The 23,116-nt window shown below is 33.2% G+C and overlaps 3 protein-coding genes across 9 annotated transcripts in view; 2 read left to right on the forward strand and 1 right to left on the reverse strand.

The window, feature by feature from the left end:
* Positions 1-1,835: 1,835 nt before the first annotated feature.
* Positions 1,836-10,959, forward strand: LOC131850125 (nuclear pore glycoprotein p62). Of its 2 annotated transcripts, none has more exons than XM_059200293.1 (13): positions 1,836-2,075; positions 3,007-3,063; positions 3,266-3,379; positions 3,812-3,939; positions 4,424-4,478; positions 4,725-4,837; positions 5,339-5,534; positions 7,067-7,756; positions 8,762-8,846; positions 9,172-9,340; positions 9,604-9,779; positions 10,180-10,291; positions 10,757-10,959. In XM_059200293.1, exons 1-13 carry the CDS (start codon positions 2,006-2,008, stop codon positions 10,913-10,915), a joined length of 2,124 nt encoding a protein of 707 aa, XP_059056276.1. In that variant the 5' UTR covers positions 1,836-2,005; the 3' UTR covers positions 10,916-10,959. The 2 variants fall into 2 exon arrangements, with proteins under 2 accessions (XP_059056276.1, XP_059056277.1); XM_059200294.1 differs by having other exon boundaries at positions 4,728-4,837.
* A 957-nt stretch (positions 10,960-11,916) lies between these two features.
* LOC131850139 (checkpoint protein HUS1) lies at positions 11,917-15,948 on the reverse strand. The gene is made up of 6 exons (XM_059200310.1): positions 15,832-15,948; positions 15,540-15,746; positions 14,068-14,168; positions 13,386-13,496; positions 12,879-13,056; positions 11,917-12,294 (listed from the first exon to the last, which is right to left on the reverse strand). The coding sequence occupies exons 1-6, from the start codon at positions 15,881-15,883 to the stop codon at positions 12,065-12,067; spliced, it is 879 nt and encodes a 292-aa protein (XP_059056293.1). The 5' UTR covers positions 15,884-15,948; the 3' UTR covers positions 11,917-12,064.
* A 1,389-nt stretch (positions 15,949-17,337) lies between these two features.
* Positions 17,338-23,116, forward strand: part of LOC131850097 (myb protein) — a 53,638-nt gene continuing 47,859 nt past the window's right edge. For 4 of the 6 annotated variants that reach the window (XM_059200256.1, XM_059200257.1, XM_059200260.1 and 1 more), the window contains exons 1-2: positions 17,339-17,486; positions 20,097-20,207. In XM_059200256.1, the coding sequence (XP_059056239.1) occupies positions 17,464-17,486; positions 20,097-20,207 (134 nt within the window). In that variant the 5' untranslated portion in view covers positions 17,339-17,463. Of the gene's footprint in view, positions 17,487-20,096; positions 20,208-22,507; positions 22,879-23,116 lie in introns of those variants that run through there. The other 2 variants (XM_059200263.1, XM_059200259.1) reach the window with 2 other exon arrangements.

Here is a 23,116-nt window from a genome sequence, read left to right on the forward strand (position 1 = left end):
GCATAAACAAAGCAAGTCCAAATCATACCAAAGCCGATAGCGTCAAACTGTACTTACCTATTTTTTTCTATTACCTGCCGTGGAATGTCTGCTTACGACATCATTCCTGACTAACATGTAATACCTCGATAGATGTGGAAAAAAGGGGATTACTAGTAATGTGGACTATAAAACCCACTGTTAGTAATGCACCCTTGTGAAAAGTTCCGGATAATTTGTTACAATAGGTTAACTGACCTAACCTCATGTTCATCTTATCCATCCTGCACTGGTGCTCCGATATCGTAAACCGTTAGCACCATTCCATTACCATTTATATAAAAATCACCATATTCAGTAATTACGACCGTATATCGTATGATAACTGTCAAACATAGATTACAAAGCAAAGCTGCTTCAAAGAAATATGTGAGGAACCTACTCACGCAGACTACTTTGTACAAAATCTATCTCGGTCAACACTAACAGAGACAAAAGCATAAAATAAATATATCATAAGACTTTATACTTATCTGAATAAAGTTTTATAATTTATGTGTCATTTTTAAAAGCCTCGTCAGTCCAGCGCTTTAGAACGCCGCTTGATTTTCTATGGTCGAATATACAATGCAAACATTTACATCTATATCGTACCGCAACATGGAGTACTATACCGAGGTAACCGGCGTAGTATTCTCGAACAATTAGACTTAACTATAAATCCAACACTCGTTCTTTACAATCTGGCTTGTTTACACGTCGTTTACATAGAATAGGCACTAGGGATGATTTGCTACTATCGCTGCGAGGTCTGGCGCAGCGCCAGGCCTAGATTTTGGGTGTTTAAACTGGTTTTATGGCCAGTAGTTACGTACAAACACGCTTTTATATAGATTGACTGAATGAATATAGATTGTTAGCCTGATCAGATATATTAACTTATCTAATAGTTAAAATATAATATTGTGAAGTTGTTTGTTTGAAAACATTTATCTCAGAAATTTGAAATATTTTTTTAATTGACTAACTTTTTAGGAGGTTTTATTACACTTAGGCTATTGTCCCTAAGACCCTTAGGAGTCGAGCAAATAGATAAAGTTTAAAGAACACCTTAACGGGGGCTGCTGTTGAAATATATAATATAAATAAAAACTTGTTCGCCGTGAAACCTAAAGTTAATGGAGTTTAAAGAATGAGTGTTACAAGAAAATTGTTTCAAATACATCCTAGGTTACTAAACAAATATTAAAATTGCATTTTGAATGTAGGTAGCCTTTAAAAGATCCTTCCATTACTTACTGCTATCTATAATGTCATTAGGTACCTACATAATTTATCTGTAGTGTAATTATTATTATCTTTATGAAGTATACTATGAACATTTAGCTTATAAAATTATTAAATTTTATCTGTGAGCCCCCGATATGCTTCCGAAACTGATTCCATCCAATGATATTTAAATGCACATACATAATACGTGTGAATTTAACGTTTAGTGGTCAATGAAAAAAATACCTGTCATTGTTATCGATTTATTCCATTTAGTCATTAATATGTTTCAAAAAAATATCACAGAATGGGACAGGATTGAAACTAATGTTGGTATATCTGACTTATCTAAGTCTCTACATATTATTATAATGATAAACGTAGTGGTTATTTACTCATGCTAAATAAATATATATTATTTCTATTACAGTAAAAAAAAAATCAAGTATTTTCTTAATTGTGCTTGCTTATATAGCATACGATGTGACAAACAAAAGCAACTTAAAAATACATTTTATTTTTAATAATGGTAAATGTATTAACTAAACTGGCAACAAATTTAAATTCAGTCATGGACAGATGGCGCTACTAGAGCATTCGTGAAATGACATTTGTTTTGTTTGTGTAAATTTTATCCTTATAACTTGAATATTATATTAAAATAAGTTCTTCAGATAATTTTAATGATTTTAATGAGTGATTAAACAATATTTGCGTCGTCTATTTAAAAATTAGAGAAGTACTTTTATAAATAACAATGAGTTTCAGCTTTGGTTCAACGGCAACAACCTCTGGCGGTACTTTCGGTACAGCCACTCCAAGTACCGGTAAATACGAATATATTCTTTAAATCTTACTGTCTTTTTTACTTATCAACATTTTTCAAGAATATTTTTAATACATAATTAGATTGAACTAAGACATGTTTGTTCAAAATTACGCAGTTTTATAGGTTATCTTTACTAATGACATGCATATTAAAATTCATTTTATATACCATAATTTACTTTATATGAAGTTGCCTGCTTTTTTACATCTCTGTCACGTAGTCCAGCCGGTAAGCAGCTTGCTAAAGGGTCAGATCAGGCAGTGAAATTACAGGATAAAAGACATGACATCTTAGTCATCCAGTATGGTAACTCATGATACCTCATGAGTGGCATCATAATATAAACATGTCCGTAGTGCTATTCATGTCTATAGGCCATACCATCAACATTTATCATAGAATGGAGGGGCAGCTTGTTTGCCATTCCAATTACATAAAAAATAGGGGTAACAAAGATATAATAATAATGTCAGGACAATTCACACAGCGCCATCTAGACCCAAGTTAAGCTACCTAAAGCTAGTGTTATGGGTACTAGATAACTGATACAAGTACATAGATATTTTTTTTATAAATACATACATATTATACATAGAAAACACCCAGACCGATACAAACAATCATGCTCATGAATACAAATGTTTGTGCCATGCGAGAAATCAAATCCGTGACCATTGGTCATAAAGCGGTGTGCAAAACCCCTAGACCACCTAGGTCGAGATATCTATGCAGAGAGACATTGTATAAATTAGAAATAGAATTAATCTAGTTTTAACAGAAATAATTTTATGGTAAATATTTATCCCTTTCGACATTTCAACTAAATAGTTTGCACTAGCCATGCTCACAAGCTGTCTAATATATAAATAATACACTACACATATACCGATTATCTCTTGATATTTATTAATTTCAGTATCTTTTAACAGGGTTTGCATTTGGAAGTGGTGATGCATCAAAGCCTCTATTTGGATCTACAAACACTGGTATGTTTCTAAAATAACTTAAGTAAGTGTAGCTGAGTAATTATTTACATCTTTGCAATTGAAAAGAAAGTTCGGTCATATGTGGTGTATGAATAAAGGTACATACAAATCTGATATAAGCTAATTGCTGATTGTAGATAGAGAGAAAAAGAGAAAAAATTTTGTATACCATGTATAATTTATAAATCTCTCCTGTTGATAGAAAACAAGGCAGCATTCAGCTTTACCAGTCCAACAGCCCAGACAACAACAAACCAGCCTGCTTTTGGGAGTTTTGCCTTTGGAGCTAAAACCACTGCACCCACATCTTCACTATGTAAGTATAATGTTTAGTAAATAGTAAGTAATAAAATTTGGTATAAAAGGTATACTTAATGTTATAGCCTTCTCTCCCAGTCAACCTTTGTGCAGAGATACTCATTGCGGCTTAGCAATTAATTAGCTCATGGATTTTTTATGGCATTAGTGGCTTTATTTTTGTCTTCTAATCTAATCTTATTATATAGCCAATATTACTAGAAATAATATGTTAATACTAAAAAAAATATGTGACATTTGTCTACCACTATTTTAAAATTGTGTTCAAATATACATTTAATACAAAATAGTACAATTAAAAAGTGTAATATTTCAGGTAAACTCTTCAGAATTATTTGTATTCTATCAATTTAATAAGAGATCTCTCTCACTGTATGCCACATGTAAAAAAATAAAGAAGCAATATTATTATAAAAATAATTCTCTTCAGTTTCTACACCATCAACGGCGAGCACAGCTCCAGCATTTGGAGCCAGTAAACCAGTTAGCTTCAGTGGTTTTCAGTCACCACCAAATCAAACAGTTGGCAGTCCAGGTTTTGGCCAGCCAGCTGCACAGGTATCCTCATTTTTCTACCCTTATCCTATTCTACCCTACCTAATGATAAAAAAACGCACTAATGTACACACCCTAAGGCAATCTAGCACTACACTCCTTTACCTTCAATGGCACTGGAAAGGACTTTTTTAATGGATGATAATGGTATGGGTCACCTGCCTGCGCTAACGGTTTACGCTGGCGGGGCAGCAGTGGAGGAAGACAGGATGAGCATGAGATCTGGTGGGTCAGTTATCCCATCGTGGTAAATTCACCATGAATTTATCATGATCCTCATGGAAGCTGGAACCTCGTGGAGGTCAAATGACATGGTACATTGCTAGCAATGGGGTCATGAGTCCACATTAATAATAATAAGCTTTCCCCTCACTGGAAAGTACAGTCGATGTTTCCAAATATCTCTCATTTTGGCTATTAGGTACTCCTTTTTATGGAATGATGTTCATCTGGGTATATTTGCATAAAACTATTGTTTTTTTTTAAGAGTGCACCACAGAATCTGTCTTTTGGGTCCCAACAACCACAGGCGGCGACTCAAGGTAAATTGTTACCGTAATTTTCTATTACCAAATTTATATATGTTACTGCTATATTGTTTCATATTTTATTTGAATATAATTTTGTTGTAATATTAAAGTTTCGTAAAACATAATAAAGTGTATGAATTTTAAAAAAAAGTTAAGGAAATCCACTTTAATTTTCAAATCTCTAAAGTCGATTGTTCTATAATTATTATCTTGAGTTAATGCATTTTCTTATACTTGCTATATATTTGTCCATTTTAGCAGCACCAACGAATACTTCTTTCGGATCGGGTTCATTCTCGTTCGGGAAGCCGGCTGCAATAAACTTTTCGACGCCTACATCTGGATTTTCGGCGCCACAACAAGCAGCCACGGTCAGTATTGCTATAAATAATATAATGACTACCTCGGCGGTCTAGTGGTTTATCACACCATTTTACATAAGACAGTCGCGGGTTTGTTTCCTCGGACGTTGCAAACATTTGTATTCATGAAATGAAATTAAATGTATTTATTTGCATGAAATATGGTATAAACATTAAAAGAATGTCAGTATTCATAAAATTGTCTGCATATTTCGCTATGGTTTTGGCATTGTATGGCAATGGCATGTATTTTAGTAATATACAAATTATACAATAGAATTAATGAATTCACATTTAAAAATTATATTATATGTCAAATATAGGTAGATACGTAACACTTATTTATTTACACTTACATGGGTATGATTGTTTGTATGTCTAGAAAAAAAATGTATTTAAGTAAATTTTTCATTACCCATAGCACGGCGCTGTGATTATTATTATAATATAATTAATCTTAAAGAAAGAAAATCACAGGTCTAAAAGACTTTTCATTTTATTTATTTGCAGTCAACAACATCGACAGCACCACAAACAACCCAACCTGGTTTCCTCGCATCCACGACAACGGCAACTAACTTTGGCTCTACACCAGCCCCGTCTGCTTTCGGTCAGGCATCTGGTTTTGGAGCCAAACCCTCGGCCTTCTCATTTGGTGGTGGTACCACTACACCAGCGTTTGGTGCCGCGACGACTACCGCTGCAGGTGAGTCAGTTTATTTTGTATTATGAAAAGGGGACCAGGCTGTCGGCCCACCTGATGGTAAGTGGTAACTGTCGATTGTATATATTAGCAGTCGAGCAGCATTAAGTACTCATGTGATCCCCGTGATACCACTAATGTGTTTGCATTCCAGAGAACTATGATACTATCATTTCAGTTTTGAAGTCCCATTTCAAGGTATTGATTTTTCTATACCGGCTGACTTTTAGAGAAAATTAGGGCATATCTATATTAGTATTATAAAGCTGAACAGTTTTTATGGATGAATGCGCATCGGTTTATCAAGGAAAATAGCTATAAACTATATACCATCCATATATACAATACAACTAATAGGAGCGGAGTATATTAGAAAATTTAACGTGACGTAGACATAGTAGCACGTATAATGTATACTAAATACAGTAAAAAAAATATAGCTAGTCTAATCTACAATTACAATCAATGAATTCTCCAAATTGAATATAGCGTACATATAGCAATATTAGGATACATATATATCATATATCAGCCCTAGTATGATTTAGAAATTTCTCATTCTGTGCGTGTCTGTTCCATGTCCCGTCATTAAACTTATGAAAATAAATTATGGTATCTATAAATTTATTAAATGCTATTTCTTAATATATTATAGTAAAATAAAATTAAAATAGTAAAAAAAAAGATATCTTTAATCTTATAAATTAATAATTTACAAACAGAAAATAAGACACTCAATTGACTGACTAATATTTCTCGTGTAATTATAATTTAGAAATTGTTCCATCTTAAAAATATGATAGTTACTTTTAAGTGTTAGGTAAACTTTGATTAAATCCGTATAATTTCAATACATTATGTAGTTATTTGGTGATTATTAGAAGCATTACTTAATGGTCTACTTAAATTTTATAACAGAATATAGTAACTAATTGAGTGCCTTAATGCACTCAATTAGTTACTATATTTTAAAACCAAAATTAGTTCACTCAATTGACTGCCTAGCGTTCGAAACTTAAATGTAAAATATTTTTAATAACATGCAGTTTAATAATTATTATTCAGTATAGTATTTTAGAAAATTATAATTATAAATTTATATCCTGCTAATTTTTGATAATTAGGTAAATAAGAAATATGTATTCAAAAAAAGAGTCATAAAACTGTGAGTTAGTGACTCTTTTGATTCGTTGGCACACTGGCTTTATTTTGATAAGTTTTCTTGTACTCGAACACAATTACGGTAGTTCAGTTACTCGCAAGACCACGGTAAGGTGTAACTATCTACATTACTATTTCTACTTTTATTTCAATTTATAATAATAATAATAATAATTTTCAGTACACTGTGTAATTGGAATGTACGAGAATAAATCAAGTGAGATATTGTAAATATATGTATTATTCAGTTGTGTACCCTGAAACTAATTTCGAAATGTTTGTTTTGATTTGTTCGGAGAGTTTTGGTTTAGTCTAGATTATCCTTAATATTTTACCTCTTTGTAATATTAATATGTATTGGTTGTTTTTTTCAGCACCGGCGTTTGGTTCGACAACCCCAGCGTTCTCTTTAACCAGCCAACCAGCTGCCACTCAACCTGCCGCACAGGCGCCCAGTCTTTCCTTCGCAACTCCCCCGGCTCAACAACCCCAACCACCCCAACAGCCACAACAACCCCAACAACCCCAACAGACCAGCTTCGGAACTGGCTTGAGCTTTGCAACCACGCAAGCGTCTACAGCTGCCCCCACTTTTGGTACCATAGCTCCCACTTTCGGAACTACAACCTCCAGTTTCCAAACACCTGGAACTGTGCTTAGTTTTGGTACAACGGTCGCAACGACTGCCCAACCAACGCTTAGTTTCGGAACGACACCAGCTTCGACGAGTCAATCAACTGTGCTGAGTTTTGGTACTACCACAACATCTAGTCAAGCTGCTGCCGGCCTTAGTTTTGGGACGACATCCGCGGCTCCTATTAGTAGTACAGGACTCAATTTTAGTGCCCAAACAACAGCACAGACTTCAACAGGACTTGCTACAACTGGGCTTAGTTTTGGCACCACACCAGCTACAAGTTCTCAAGCAACTACAGGGCTGAGTTTTGGTACATCAACAGCAGCAACTACTCAAGTTACAAGTGGTCTTAATTTCGGCGCAGCTAGCACTAGCGCCGGGCTTAGTTTTGGAACAAAATCTGTAACTACAGCTGCTGCGTCAGTGGGTATGTAGAATTCAGTGTTCATTAACAGATCATAGTCATAGGCTATATACAGGCACAATTGTACACATTATATAACTGGGATATTTTAATAATAATTTAATAGCTGAGTTGACCGTAATATTTAGACATTATTATTATTAGTTACTTGTATGATTTAACTTGACTTGATGACTTTCGTGCGTGAAAGACCGTAAGTGTAAATTCAACTATTAATACATCTATACAACCTTACTATATTCGAAATTTTGATGTTGAATTTTAATGTGAAATTGACATTAATGTCACTTTGGTATTTCACATTTAGTTTCAGTATATTTAAATAAAATAGAGTATTTAAAAAATATTCTTTATATGCGCCTGAAGACTATGTACAGAAACTGGTCTCCTAATAATAAATAGCATTAAAACAAATAATTTTGAATGAAGTTAATGTATTTTTAATAATGTTGTAATATAACGTAAGTGACGTCTTCTGTCTAGGTAAATTTTATAAGTACGAGGTCTGCGACTCAGGAATTCCTGGTCTACCTATTTCGGTCACTAATCACCTATTTACCCAGGGTTTTTGTTGAAAGTTTTTGAAATTAAATTAAATTATTTATTGCAATAAATCTGATAATTATACAAATTGTGATGGTAGTCCTGACATTGTCTATTCAACACGCAAAAAATCTTTTTAATATTTATATTAATTAATGGCAGGTTATGGAATGAATAACATAATATTAATAATAACAATTTTATAACACTAGCTGATCCCGCAAACGTTGTTTTGCCATATAAATTAAAATCGCTATTATAAATTAGGGTTGATGCTAGAAATGAGAAAATTTAGGGTTGTATGCTAAATCATAATAAAATAAAAAGAAACATTATATAAAATAAAAATAATTCTTAGTGCTATTCATGTATATAGGCGGCTATTGCTACTTATCATCGGGTGCATCGTCAGCTCTATTACAATTATACATATATTGAATATCAGCACATGTTTTTTTTTTTCAGCATCAACCACTGCACCCTCCGGAATAACAGCGTTGGGTAAAACTACAACATCAACAGTTATGCCTTCATTAACAACAGTCACTACGTGAGTTTTTATATGCAGTATTATATTTTTTTACTGGTATAATGGAATAGTGCTCCCGTCTGCGTTAATGATGTACGCTGGCGGGGCACCAGCGGAGAATAAGATGAGCATGAGGTCTGGTCAGTTAACCCATCGTGGGAAATTCACCATGAATTTATCACAATAGTTGCCAGGGGCAACTACATTCACATCACTAACTATCCTCTTCCTCCCTATAATATATAGTCATAAGTGCATATGTAAGTCGATATATACTCTTAAGTGCGCTATATATATATATATATATATCATTTCCATTAAGTTTCTATATGTAAATTGTATACAGAACAACAGCACTGGCACCACCTGCCCAAATATCATCAATAAATTTTGCTCAACTCGAAGAAAACATCAACAAATGGACGATAGAATTGGAGGAACAAGAGAAAACATTCATCAACCAAGCGACCCAGATTAATGCTTGGGACAGACTACTTATTGCCAATGGAGAGAAGGTATGCAACTATAAATTAGAATCGGGATCAAAGTGTTATTAATCTAATGCATATCATATAATAGAAAAATACATATTATATAATATAAAACACCCAGACGATATTTCATTGCGGGTCCGGTCCAATTGATCGTAGCGTGAAGTTCAAATCCTAAATTCTTTTCTCTATAAATAGGCTATCCAACACTAAAAGAATTTTCTAAATGAAATGAAAACTTTAGATATTATGATATTTATTGTATTAGTATAAATTGTTCTTTTCAGATAGTGGAACTGAATGACGCAGTGCAAACTGTAAAGAATGAGCAACAGAGCTTAGAGCACGAGTTGGACTTCGTTCTAGCACAACAAAAAGAATTGGAAGATTTATTAGCACCACTAGAGAAGCAACTGCTAGAAGATTCAGGGGACAGACTTAGGGATCCAGAAAGAGAGCACATGTTAGTACTTGAATTTAATAAAATATTTTAAGTGTCTAAAGTAATTCTGGATCATTTTGGATTATTAAATATAGAAATTATAAAGTGTGAGTTATAACTTGTGTTATTAATATTAAACAATTAACAATTATTAATTTAGAACCATATTTGTGTTGCTGTGATTATATTTATTTATTTTTTTTTTTTCTTAGCAAATGGATCCGTCGGTAAATGATGATCGAGATTGAATTCTTGCTTCAATCCATTCAATATAGCAATCATAAATATTATTAGTACCTTTACTAAAATAATTATAGCAACTGTTTGTGACGTAAATTCACAGCAGTAGTTTGTACATATTTACACCTTTCAATTATTACATTGATGACATTTTTTTTAATATGTGTTACGTTTTGTACAGGTATACATTAGCTGAAAGTCTAGACACGCAACTGCGTCAAATGTCTGAAGATCTGAAGGAAGTCATTGAACATTTGAATGAAACAAACAGAAGTCAAGATAGTAATGATCCAGTAAGTATAATCTTGCACAGCTGCTGCACTCGATGAATACTAAGTTAAACGCAGGCACGCATACAAAGTTACTTATTTTAATATCAATATATTATAGTAATGAATGTAAAGCGGAGCGATCGGGACGAGATATCACCATTACGTCTTAACCGTTAATAGTCGAGGTCGAGGTCGTGGGACCTCAGTTTACATACTGTGCGCGGGAAAGGGATGAGGATATTGGGAATAATACCATACCACTCGATGTTTATAAATGGCGCGAACACTATGTAATGATGATATATATATTCAATATATGGGGTCGTCTCAAGTAAAAGCATTAAAAATCATCTGGAAATTAGATAAATTGAATGGCCGAAGAAAAAAAGGTCATTGGTAATTTTATTCATTGATATATTTATTGGAACTTCATTGTTGAAGTTATATTGTTATATAATGAGACAATTTAATGTCTTTTATTTTCAGATTGTGCAAATAGGACGGATTCTCAACGCGCACATGTCTTCAATGCAATGGATAGATAACTCCATAGCACAGATATCCACGAAACTGGATCAACTTAAGGCCACACACGACACACTTCGGAGGGACAACGAAAGATCCTTCCAGTTAACATATAATTAGCGATTTGTAATGTTAGAGAATTGATTTGAAGCCACAACAGTATATCTACCTTTAGTCAGATATTTTTCACGAATTTCCTTGTATCTTTTTATTTTTCCGTATCAATAATTATTAGAAAAGAAAAACTTTTTCAGTAGGTGAGTATGTAAGTCAGTGTGTAAGTAATAAAATACTTGTTATGAATTTTACAAAAATATCTAATTTGACATTTAGTGTATAGTAAACTTGTATTATTATTATTTTAAAACGTTATCAATAATAATACAAGCCTTTTAATAGCAAGTAATTAAAAAATAATAATTATACAGTTGATTATTGTCAGTGAAATAAAAGATTTTTTTGTATTATGGTATTATTTATTTTTGCAAAAATATATAACGTGTATCATTAACAAACGCTTATATCTGCCCAAAATTAAGAATAATAACCTAGTACAATTCACACGGCATCATCTAGTCCCCAAGCTAGGTATGACAATTCTCAATAAGTATATGTATTTTCTTTTAACATACATAATAAAACTTTCAGAGCACACATATTTTCGCAATGTTCTTCCAGATTAATTATAAATAGTGACTAGGTTTCGGAGTCGGAAGACGTCTATAATTGGACTGATAAATCAGATCTAAAATTGGCACATTTAGACAGAAATGGACTGTTCATAAGCGATGATCACCATTTACCATCAGGTGGGCAATTAACGTTAACAATTACTTTTTGGCGTGACTATAAAACTAGATGAAATTTTGTGTGAGAATTTTTATAATTTCTCAAAGGACAAAATGACTACCCAATGTACCAATAATATTCAGAAGTATAGACATCAGTTTTAATACATATCTTTAATGTTATTTCTAAAGATAAGCATAGGTCACTTAAATTTCAGTCCATTTCCATATCACCCGGACGATTTCACCGGCAGATGCAATCCATCAATTTAGGTGTTATTTTCGCCACCATAGGTCGCATGTGTGAGACTACAAATAGTCAATACGGGAGACCCGACTCGTATTGACATCGCTACTGAAAACATTACGACCTCTATTGGTGATCAAATACGGAAATGGGCATTGAATAGAGTTCGGATATACAGTTTGGTTGCGGAATAGTTCACACTTTAAATATAAATCCTTTAAGTAATAAGATTAATCAATACACAATACCTGTAATAAAACACTGCAATTTAACATTCTCTTCAGTCTGTAAACATAATATTGCTAACTTCTTGTGCACTATACTACATACTGTACGGTTGTGTGATATGGAGTCTGCACTGAGAAACATTGATAATTTCTTTGCATCCACCCGACAGTGGCACACTTTTGACATGTCTTCATTCCTTTGAGTTTCGCTTTCTGAGTCTGAATGGTCTATTGGACCTGAAAAAAAAAAGAAATTTATTAAGCCGCAATAATATACAGGTCTTAAATCATTTTCGTAAACAATTTGTGATTGTATGAACTTAGAAACTGTATGGCAGTATAGCTAATGATGATTATGGAATGTTGAATGAGGATGATAATGAGTATGCGATCGGGTCAGTTCGCCCATCGTGGCGTAGTTCACTAGCTAGAAATTAATTACGATGGTTTCCAGGATGACCGCGTGGAGGTCAACGTAACATGGTAAATTCCTAGCACTGGATGTCACTGTTCCCCATTACTAACAATCCTCTCCCCCCATAGACTGATATTGTATTTTTAAAAATGTAATTGGAATAAGAAACAAACCAATGGATGATACATGATAAATCCCTGGGGAATTTGTCATGATGGACTAACTGACCTGACCTCATTTTTATTTTATCATCCTCGACTGGTGCCCCACCAGCGTATACAGTTACCGTAGGCGGAAGCACAATTCCATTATCATCATTAAATCATTAAAGAAAATCAAAGAAATGGCATAAATCCACAAAAAATACATTTTGCAACAAACACTAAATAATAATATTATTACAAACCTCCATAAGCTTCAACTCGCAAGTCTTTGAACCTCGTAGACACTTTGGCCATGTCAGTCTTGATTTGTAATGTAAGTCTACCTTCCGCCGACGCTCGTATCACCACCTCGGCTGCCATTGTTTTCATACGATCAATGGTTGTACGGAGTTGTTTGAGTGCTGGCAGTTCTATGGATACCTATTGAAATAATCATATATAATCATTAGAATTTTTTAAAAAACAATATAAAAGAATTCTAAAAGTAATACTGTTAGCACTACAGTAAATCAGTATACATCATCATCATCATCCTTATTTCAGCCTGAAAGATACACACAGCTGAACAAAGGGCTCCCCCAAAAATCTCCATGATGATCGGTCATCCACTGCTAGCATCCAATGCTGTATAGGTATAACATATAGCAGAAATCTTATAAGAACAACAGTCTTCTTTCATATCTGATCACAAGTAAAACTGATCTGGACAATAAAATAAAAAACGAGATAAGTGGCTAATTTTAACTTACATCTGGTTGAGGAGTTCTGGGTTCATGGAAATCTGACCACATCTTCCTTGGTATAACTACAACTGGGATATCATGTGTTACTTGTCGAGTCTGTTGAGAACAAGCTGAAGGCTGTAAGTTTAAATCAGAAGTTATTTCTTATTTACAATTAAATAAATACATATTGTATATTTGAAGTTAGATAATTTTTTTTAATATTCATATACATATACTAATGTTAATAGATGAATCTCTGAATCCACATGAATCTCTGTTTGCCCTATGGTTGACGGGGAGAAAATGCCTCTAGGTGTTAAGTCCGCCATATGCACCTCTATTTGTGCATTAAAGTTTTAATAAATAAATAAAATAAAATAGACAACCACCAATCAGCTGTTCTGGGGACAAGTAACCACCACTTTGACACTGATAGGTCATGAACCATGCAGTGTGGAAATGGATCAAATGCATATGCCTAATGGTGGGTTACCCCAAGCTGATGATGAAGAAGAAGATACTAATTTTATATCTGTTTCTTTATTGACCTCACAACTAAATGGCTTAATGAAAATGGAAGAATAATTTGTACCAAAAGAACATAGGATATCTTCTACCTATAAAAAAAATCAGGTAACATGTAGTTCCTACTATGTGATATAGGCAATTTAAAAATATTAATAATCTTCTACTTTATAGTACATACCACTTCAATATCTAATGTAAGACATGGACAATGTTTCTTAGTTAACTTAATTTTTAGTGTCTTCGCAGATTTTAGCATTATGAGTGATCTTGCAAAATTACCTGCAAATTAATATTTATTACTTCAATAGTCGTAGTAACTGAAATCTTTTAATGGAAGTTTTGAAATTATAGAGTTTTTTGTAAATCTAAACATTATAGTAGGATGCATATAATTTAGATCCAGCAAAGGAGACAACAGGGTAAGGGATTTTCAGTAATGGGGCTACCCATTCCAATTATTTTTTTCAAACTATTCTAATGCTGGCCAGAACTGGCTTTTACAGATTCACCAAACAATAGTGGGAAAATGAAGATTGCACTCCAAACCCAAAGCATAAGTAGTTATAAAGCAGCTAAATATGATAACGATATAACTAAAGATAAAACTTTAGTCTGATGGCACTGCTAGGAGTTCAAACTTTGGCTCAGGCAATTGTAATTTCGATCGTGTTTGAATTTTATGGAGAATGAATTGTAAAAAACCCAGTGCTAGCATTAAACCCTGCCAGCTGGACATCAACATAGTCCCTAAAAGAATCCATCATAGTTGATTCAGTACAACAGGCTAACTGACCTGACTACATTCTCATCCATCCATCATCAATCCATTGGTGCTCCATGAGTGTATACCGTTAGTGAATACAATTGAACCATACCATTATAATTCATTAAAATCCCTCTGGAAAAAGTGAATCAGTTACTGGTGAATTCACCATGTAAAAGTAACCTGTTAAAGATATCTATTAACACAAGTAGGTGCAGCATTCCTTAACAATCCATTACAAAAAAAAGAATTCTACTTAAGCATGATTGAATAACAAACATGTGATCATTGAACTCAAATACAGCCTTTGCTGTAAATAATATAAATGATGTAGTGCAGTAACTTGAAACAATTATCTCTAATATGGTTGAGTGCAATGATGGCTGGCTCATCCATCATACTTGTGAACAGGTGCTGCTTGGGGACCTGTCTGATCAGGTTACAAACACTGATTAAACTTTTTGATTTTGCAATAGTATATGCTGGTGATCACTCTATACTCCCAAATTTGAATTAAAAAATGTATCTGTATTATTTAAACATGTCCAACATTTATTCGAAAAGAATAAGAGCTGAGTTTCTTGTCAGTTCTTCTCATCTCAAAATCATTCCGAACTGACAATAGATTTGACACATCATAAGAGTCTGTAATAGAACTACAGGAATAAAGATATTTTCAATTTGAATTCCAGCATAACTCTATTGTCAAGAAACAATAAAAGTTTCTCTCAAAAGTGTAATGGTGTAAATAAATATTGGATGTATACTAGTTGTATAGTGACAGTCTTCTTTACAGAAAATTGAGCAATATTTTATAATTATTTGTAAAATAATTAAAGTAAGTAGATGATGAGTGATTTTACATAAATATGAAATATATATATCACCTGAACTGAAACCTAGATAGATATCCTTATGCTCTTCATCCAATCCAACCATTTGATACTCTGAGAAGAATATAGATTGTGGAATCTCACACCACAATATTGGAGGTGCTGGACCACTATTCTCATCGCTTACGATAAAATACAGTTGATCACTAGCTATTCTTAGTACACATTCCTTCGATAATTTTGATATTGTTGTAACTATATCTGTAAAGTATTAGACACAAAAGATTTTAATATTAAACAGCAATACAAGACAAACTAAAATGTTCCACGAATTTTGATTACTAACTTGTAAATTCTCTCATAGGTCCAGCATCCACCATCACTGCACGGAATTTCATTGCCAAAGCCTGCTATCTATTATTGTAAACAAACAAAATAAAGTAAGTCAAGTTTAAGCAAGAAAATTCGCGGGTGGTTAAAACCAATAGAGATCTCTGTTTTATTTTTAAGTGGCTAATGCTAGTGTTGCCTATTCTATAGCAAACATTGCTTTGATAGTGTAACGCGGTTTTATTTCGAATTTTATATTATTTATATAAAATACGAAATAAAACTAAACATTTTTAACAGATTTAATAAAAATGATTTCGTTCTAATCCTAAGTATTTATAATACAATAATACACTGTGCTATACTATACGAATTGCTAGTTGTCATTTCAATAGAGGTACTCATTATATTATAATAACATGAATGTTTCTTATTCAGTACTAACATATAACTGCAGATGGGAAATTGAGCAATTAGATTCAATAATATTTACATAAAACTAACAATTTTACTATTAAAAATTCAATGTCTACTTATATTTCCAAATAAATACTCTGTCATCATAATACATTTTTACAGTTATAGTTCTACAATATTTTATTATAAAAATACTCGAGAAAATTTTGCGATATCTTGGTTTCTGATGTTATCGTTAATAATATAAGGAAAGTTATAATATTAGTTAATTAGTTATAGAATTTATTCAAAGATAATGCTTATTTGATTCAGCAATGGTTGAATTAATCTATCTAAGTTTATGTCCATTTACATATAGTTATCTAGTCCACTGCTAAATAAGTCTCGTAATACCCACTTATCCTAAAAGGAATATTTACTTACATACCTAAGTGTTAATGAATTCAGTTGGAGACGCAGAAGGGAAGAATATTAACATGAGGTTTTGTCTATCAAATGAAATTTTTAGGTATTCAACAAAACCATCAGACAGTGTTCCGTCATTGTTTTTTAGACAACGTATGGGATGTACAATTGTATATATATGTACATAATTTTTTTCGCACTACTCTAATGGTGTTGGGCGTAGCTAACCTTTATAGCATCACCGGACAATAGGGGATGAGTGCAGATTGCACTCCAAACCCGCGGAAGGACTTATGGAGCGAACTCCCGCCTGACGGATACGACTTTAGTCTAAGGTTTGAATCTCGGTTCAGGCCATCGTAATTTCGATTCCCGTTTGAATTGGACGGGGGATCGATCAGAGGGGACTAGAATACATGTACACAGTATTATTAAAATAATAAGCACTGAGTAAGTAATCACTACTACTCAGTTTTTTTTTTTACTGGCAATATAAATATTTATGACCACAGACAAGTTTTATATTTGTAAAATTCATTGTACAAAAATGGCGGCCTTGGTTCTGGTTCGTAGATTGTCTTCTATTTATGCTCTCAGTTTATCTCTTTCTTATGTCTGCAAGCATACAATGGTGGGACTGAGATAGCTAATTTTGTATTTGGATTGTAATAACGACTCTAACGAATCGTGTACATTTGTAAATTTTTCGAAGAATAATATTTATTTATTTCATCCCTGTGCAATTTTGTGTAATTTATACTTTTTAATAATATATTTATTGATAAAGATTTTAATTTTTACCTTTATTTATCTCAGTAGTTAGTGTATGGAGAATAATGAGCGTTCAAGGTACGTTGTCGATCGATAATGTCGTCATTATGGATGAAACTAACCACAAAACTTACTTTCTTATAAATATCCGTTTTTTTTCAAGTATTTTATATGATTAGATAAATTAAATTATGGATATATATGAAAATGAGAGATATGCTGCAAGTGTAGTCTACCATTTTAGATTGCATATTTGTAGTACCTTGCATTACGTTAACGTATTTACTTCGAATTTGGAACTTCGAATATTTAACGGATTCTCTTTTTGAAAGGTAAATTTAAAAGAAATCTTGGAAAGGTACATCAAGGAAAGTATGAACTTAAAACTACAATTGTAGCGTAATGAAAACAGAACTATAAATTGTTTTGATTACGCCCAATATCGTTCGAGCACTAATATGGTTCAATGTCGACGTCCATTGTGATTATGCAACACTACAAACTCGGCCATGCCGTTATTTTTGCTACTTACATAGCGTACATATTATACAAGACAGTTATGTGTATAAATCAACAATTTATTATTACTCAGTAGATATCCTTATTGTTTGGTAAACATGTCAATGAGAAGTAGGGTTATATTTCAGAATAGTGCAGTTCCTAGTAGTCATTGATAACACTGAATACAAAACCATTAATTTCTACTGCCTTACAATATTGTCCATACTATTATATTAAATGGGACTTGTTGTCAGTTTGTTACTTTTTGATGACTAATCGGAAGTGAACGTGAAGATAATTTAATCACGATGAAAAATAGGATATAATCCATTACATCCAGACAAAGACGCGGCTGAAAGTTAGTTTTCTATATAACGTCCCTGAAAACAAAATTATTATGACCCAAAACTATTACATATATACAAAAGCCGAAACAAGTTAGAATCTGATTCACTTTAGTTGTCATATCCAAATATGAGAGAAAGGTTCCTACAAAGATATCCTCAGAAAAAATAGTGCTATCGCCACGAACGTGGACCGTGGCCTCATACCAAAATATAGTAAGTTTACCTATTATATTTTGGTCTCTATCTTTACTATAATTTGGTACATATCTCTACCTGGCCCCTGTAGACATATTTAGAGATTTATATGATATGTTTCACTAGCTATTACCCGCATCTTCTTTTGCAAAAACTTTCACCTTCTATTTTACCCCTTTCAGATTCTTTTTTGAGATAAAATATTGTCTATGCTCGTCCTTGTGATACAATAATAATAGTAATAATAACCCTAAACGATTTACGCAGCACCATCATCATCCCTAATAAAAGTTCTGCTTAGCTTGGGACTAGCCAAGCTAAGCAGAACTTTTATTAAGGATCCCAGACAACTGATAGTATACTTGCATAATTTTTTTAAATACATAATATAGATAGAAAGCACCCAGATTGATATAATCAGTATCATACTCATGATTACAAATGTTTGTACTGTGCGAATCGAATCCGCGGCCATCGAAAGTAAGGCTGTGTCCAAAATTGCGCTTACAGCTTGTAGGTCATCCTCACCACATACTTTATACAAGTAATTACAATCTTGCTATTGGACGATTAGTCAGTAGATTTTTATCCTTCAGTTTATTGCTCCGCCAACCTATATCATTAGTACAGATGACCTCACTACTTTATATACTACAGAGTAAAAATAATGGCGCCCTAGTTCACCACTCTAATCTATCGATATTATTTAAATAAGTACACTTATCAAAGTATCTTTATACTTTATAACAAAGTAAAAAGAGAGTTCACGGAAAGACACTCTTGGAAACTGGTTAATTCGTGATGAATTTACGATGGGCTAACTGACTTATCCAAATTATCATTGTATCATCCAATGGTGCCCCACTAGCAAACAACTTTAGAGCAAGCATTCATTCCATGATCATCAAAAAATAAATCTCATAATTGCCTCTGTTAGCTGTTTAATTTTTTTTTCGCTATCTATACTGCAGGAAGACAATATAAGTCTGTTAGTGTGCTAGCGAGGTATTTTGGTTTACTTTCTTTTGTTCTAAAATTTGTCTAGATAATTTGTCGTTATAATACCATAATTTAGGGGCAAAATTTGGAGCTAACGAATGGAAACAATGAGCCTCCAATGGTGTCCTGCAACGTATACCTACCGTTAGAGTAGTGCCACTTTCCATTATCCACAAAAAAAGAAACCATAACCTTATCATCCATTAATAAAGTTTGCAGAATATATGCAGTTGGAAAGTTGTATCTATATTTTCGACCTAGACGTATCTATTGTTTGGATATCAATTGTTCGCCAATTGTCGTTAATGCTTTTGGGTTACAAACTGTCACTTCTTCGGATGCGCTTTGATTTGAGAAATAAGACCTATAATGTTATTGTAGTGTAGAGAATAAATCTCGCAAAAATATGCTCACAGTTACATGCCACTTGTATTTTTTGTTCTGTATTCTTAAACCTATTTAATGTGAATTCATGCTTACGGAATAAAAAGAATTATTCACCCGTATTCGAGTCTGTCCGACCTACAAAGCTTTTTGACCGGTTTTTATATCTATAGACTTTCTTAAATATAAAAGAAGGACTTAAAAGTATAGATAACGAGAATCTACAATTGAGCAGCACCTTTTATTCTTCCTTTTTTTTCAGTATGGAGGATGAAACCAAATCATATATGCAGATTCAGATCGAGAAACTAAAAAATTTACAAGCAAAGTTATCTACAGAAGCAGAAGAGGACTATGTTATTATCAAACAGGAGTGAGTTCTTTTATATTCATATTTATTAATATTTTAAATAATATATTTTTGTATTCATCTATTTGAGTATTTGAGGTATTAAGTACTATAAGTATGTATGTCTGTAGCGTTACCAAATATTGAATAGAGGGATTGTATAAAATGGCCTGCGCGAGTTCATTTCTCTTACCTACTTCTGCAACTATCAGCTTGTTTTGTAAGCTGTGTACTGTTGAAGGGTAAGATATGTGTGTATATGAAAAGAAAATAATATCTTTCTCGTCAGGAATGGCAATACATGAAGTATATGTCATATTAGCCGTAGTACTGTTAATTATTTAAGCAACGATTGCCTACCATCTGTTCTGACATCATTTCCCAATCCTCATATCCTTGTATTAATCGTAGTAGTAGTTGAGCTGTCAGCTTGTTTGTTATTCCAGTTACATAAAAAAAGTCAGTACAGTCCAATATTAAACACTTCTTAAACTGTTCACCAGTTTAAGAAGTGTTTACCCGTGTTGACCCGTCATAATTGATCGAATCGAATTGTGTTTTCAATCCATTTAGGAAGTTATTAAAATATACACACATATAAATAAAATCGGTCTAGTCGTTTAGGAGTAAATTGACAATCCTATGTCCTAAGAAAGAAGCTACAGAAAAAATATATACCTGTATTAGCTGACGCCACAAACGCTGTTTTGCAATAAATAAATAAATTAAAATCGCAATTAAAAAATACGGGTTGTTGGTAGAAGGGTGGTTATTTAGGCTTCTATATTTTTCTTAATGCCACATTATAAAAAATAATACTTTTGTCAAAAAGTAAAAATAGTCGCCGATTCTCAGACCTACTGAATATGCATATAAAATTTCATAAAAATCGGACAAGCTGTTTTGGAGGAGTATGGTGGTAATTGGTAACCTATATAAGATTAAAACATGTATTTTCGTATCTGATTGTATTTTCAAAATGTTTTTTTGATGTAAATAAATATAACATGTTATTGTTTATCGTGTACGTATGTATGTAGGTCTGTCCGGTGTGTGAACTGGACACTTACTTTTATCAATAATCGCGTATGACGTCACGCATTTGACCTCTGATTTTTTTATAATATATGTACTAGTGACACCCACCTCGGTTTTACCCGACCATAGAGTATATATATCGGACGTCTTACAACTATAAGTATGTACTCATACTTATAAAACTTTCGTAAGATATTGTCAAGATACATCTTACGTGGCCGAAGTCGCAGGTACCAGCTAGTATTTACATATAATAAAATCGTAACGAGGCACTGTCTGTATATATCTATATATGTTTGTGTGTAAAGGTTTCACGTAAAAACGGCTGCAGTAATTATGACGGGTATGAAGTCTCGGATATCATTAGTTTGCGTGATCGAAACATTGAATTTCATGACGATTAGTCGTTAAGGCCCTACGAGAAGAACTGGGCAGGGCAGGGTACTTGACTGATATTATGTAGTTTTATTTATACTACCTCAACTGGTGGTGACTGGGGCTGCCTAACCTAACCTATTATTTTTTTAATGGGTAATAAAGTGTTTCACCCGCCTGCACTAACAGTAAACGTTAGCAGGGAGCAGTAGATGTGTCCACAGGCTGCAGTAACCTTTTACCATCAGATAGACCGTATGTTAAATTGACGTCACTGTAATAAAAAAATAAGATTAACATGGGAAGTTTTTTCTATTAGCCCATCGAGGCGAATTCACAATTACAACTTTGTTAGTAATATGAATTAATTAACTCGATCGTTAGCAATGTACTATGTGAGGTTGACCTAAACTGGATTCTCCTGATAAATTCCTAGTGAATTTGCTACGATGGACTAATTGACGGGACCTCATGTTCATCCTATCATCGTCCACTGGTGCCCTGCTAGGGTAAAGCGTTAGCGCAGACAGGTGCACAATTTCATAATCATCGATTAAAAAATCTCTTCACCCCAACCTACATACTACTGTATCGTTATATCGTGTAGAAGTAGCTATTTGTTGAAACTCTACACTTTCTTAACTTAAAAAACTGTGGTGTATAAAAGTTGTTATCAATTTACACTAAATAATATATATATATTACTTCTAATTATCGGCTAGTTAATAGATAACTACATATTTAAATTATGTTACACCTGCAAATAATCGACAACCCGCATTAAAATGAACAACATAATAACTTAGGAATTCTTCGACCATTATGAAACAACCCGCAGCGAGACGAGGACGGCGACAACTTTGGTGTCGGCCCCTCGCTTTCGAGCCGACCGGCGAGGCGATTCAAGTCATTCATTTCAATCAGTCAGTCCGGCTCCGCGCGTGTAACAGCCGAGATTCATTTGCGTTCTCTGCATAGAAAAAAAATATAACTTTAATATTGACAGTAGGTAGATCTATGACTTTGTGTAGATCTCTATTGAAATTGGCGGCAAAATTTATGGTTATGTTCTCAATGTTTAATAAAAAGTGCCGATCTTATTATGTATAATGATGATTCTAAAGTCAAGTAAACATAAGGGTGGTTTATTTCGTCTTAACGCCCCGTAATTGTTGTGAGACATGCAATATCAAATCGATGACGGAGAAGATTTGCAATATCGGATTTTTGGCGAATCCTTTAACTTTCCGAGCGATAACAGCAACGTCGGTCGTCGTAGAAAGTGAGTTTTTATTTTATTCTCATTTTAAAATAATACTGCCTTACAATTGCCTACTAGACATTATCAGAATTATAAACTTTTAAAAACAATTCCACATTATTTGAACTTATTAGTAGCCCAAGATGTAAATTCTTAAAAGCAAAAAGATATGTATAAATTACTACTTGAGTAATTTAGGTATCTGCTTATTAGGGTACGTCCTAAGGCCTATTTCGTCGTTGAGAGTCGTGACTGCCCA

Source organism: Achroia grisella, unplaced genomic scaffold, assembly GCF_030625045.1.
Source record: "Achroia grisella isolate CSIRO2021 unplaced genomic scaffold, CSIRO_AGI_Agris_v1 utg702, whole genome shotgun sequence".
Taxonomy (NCBI): Eukaryota; Metazoa; Arthropoda; class Insecta; order Lepidoptera; family Pyralidae; genus Achroia; species Achroia grisella.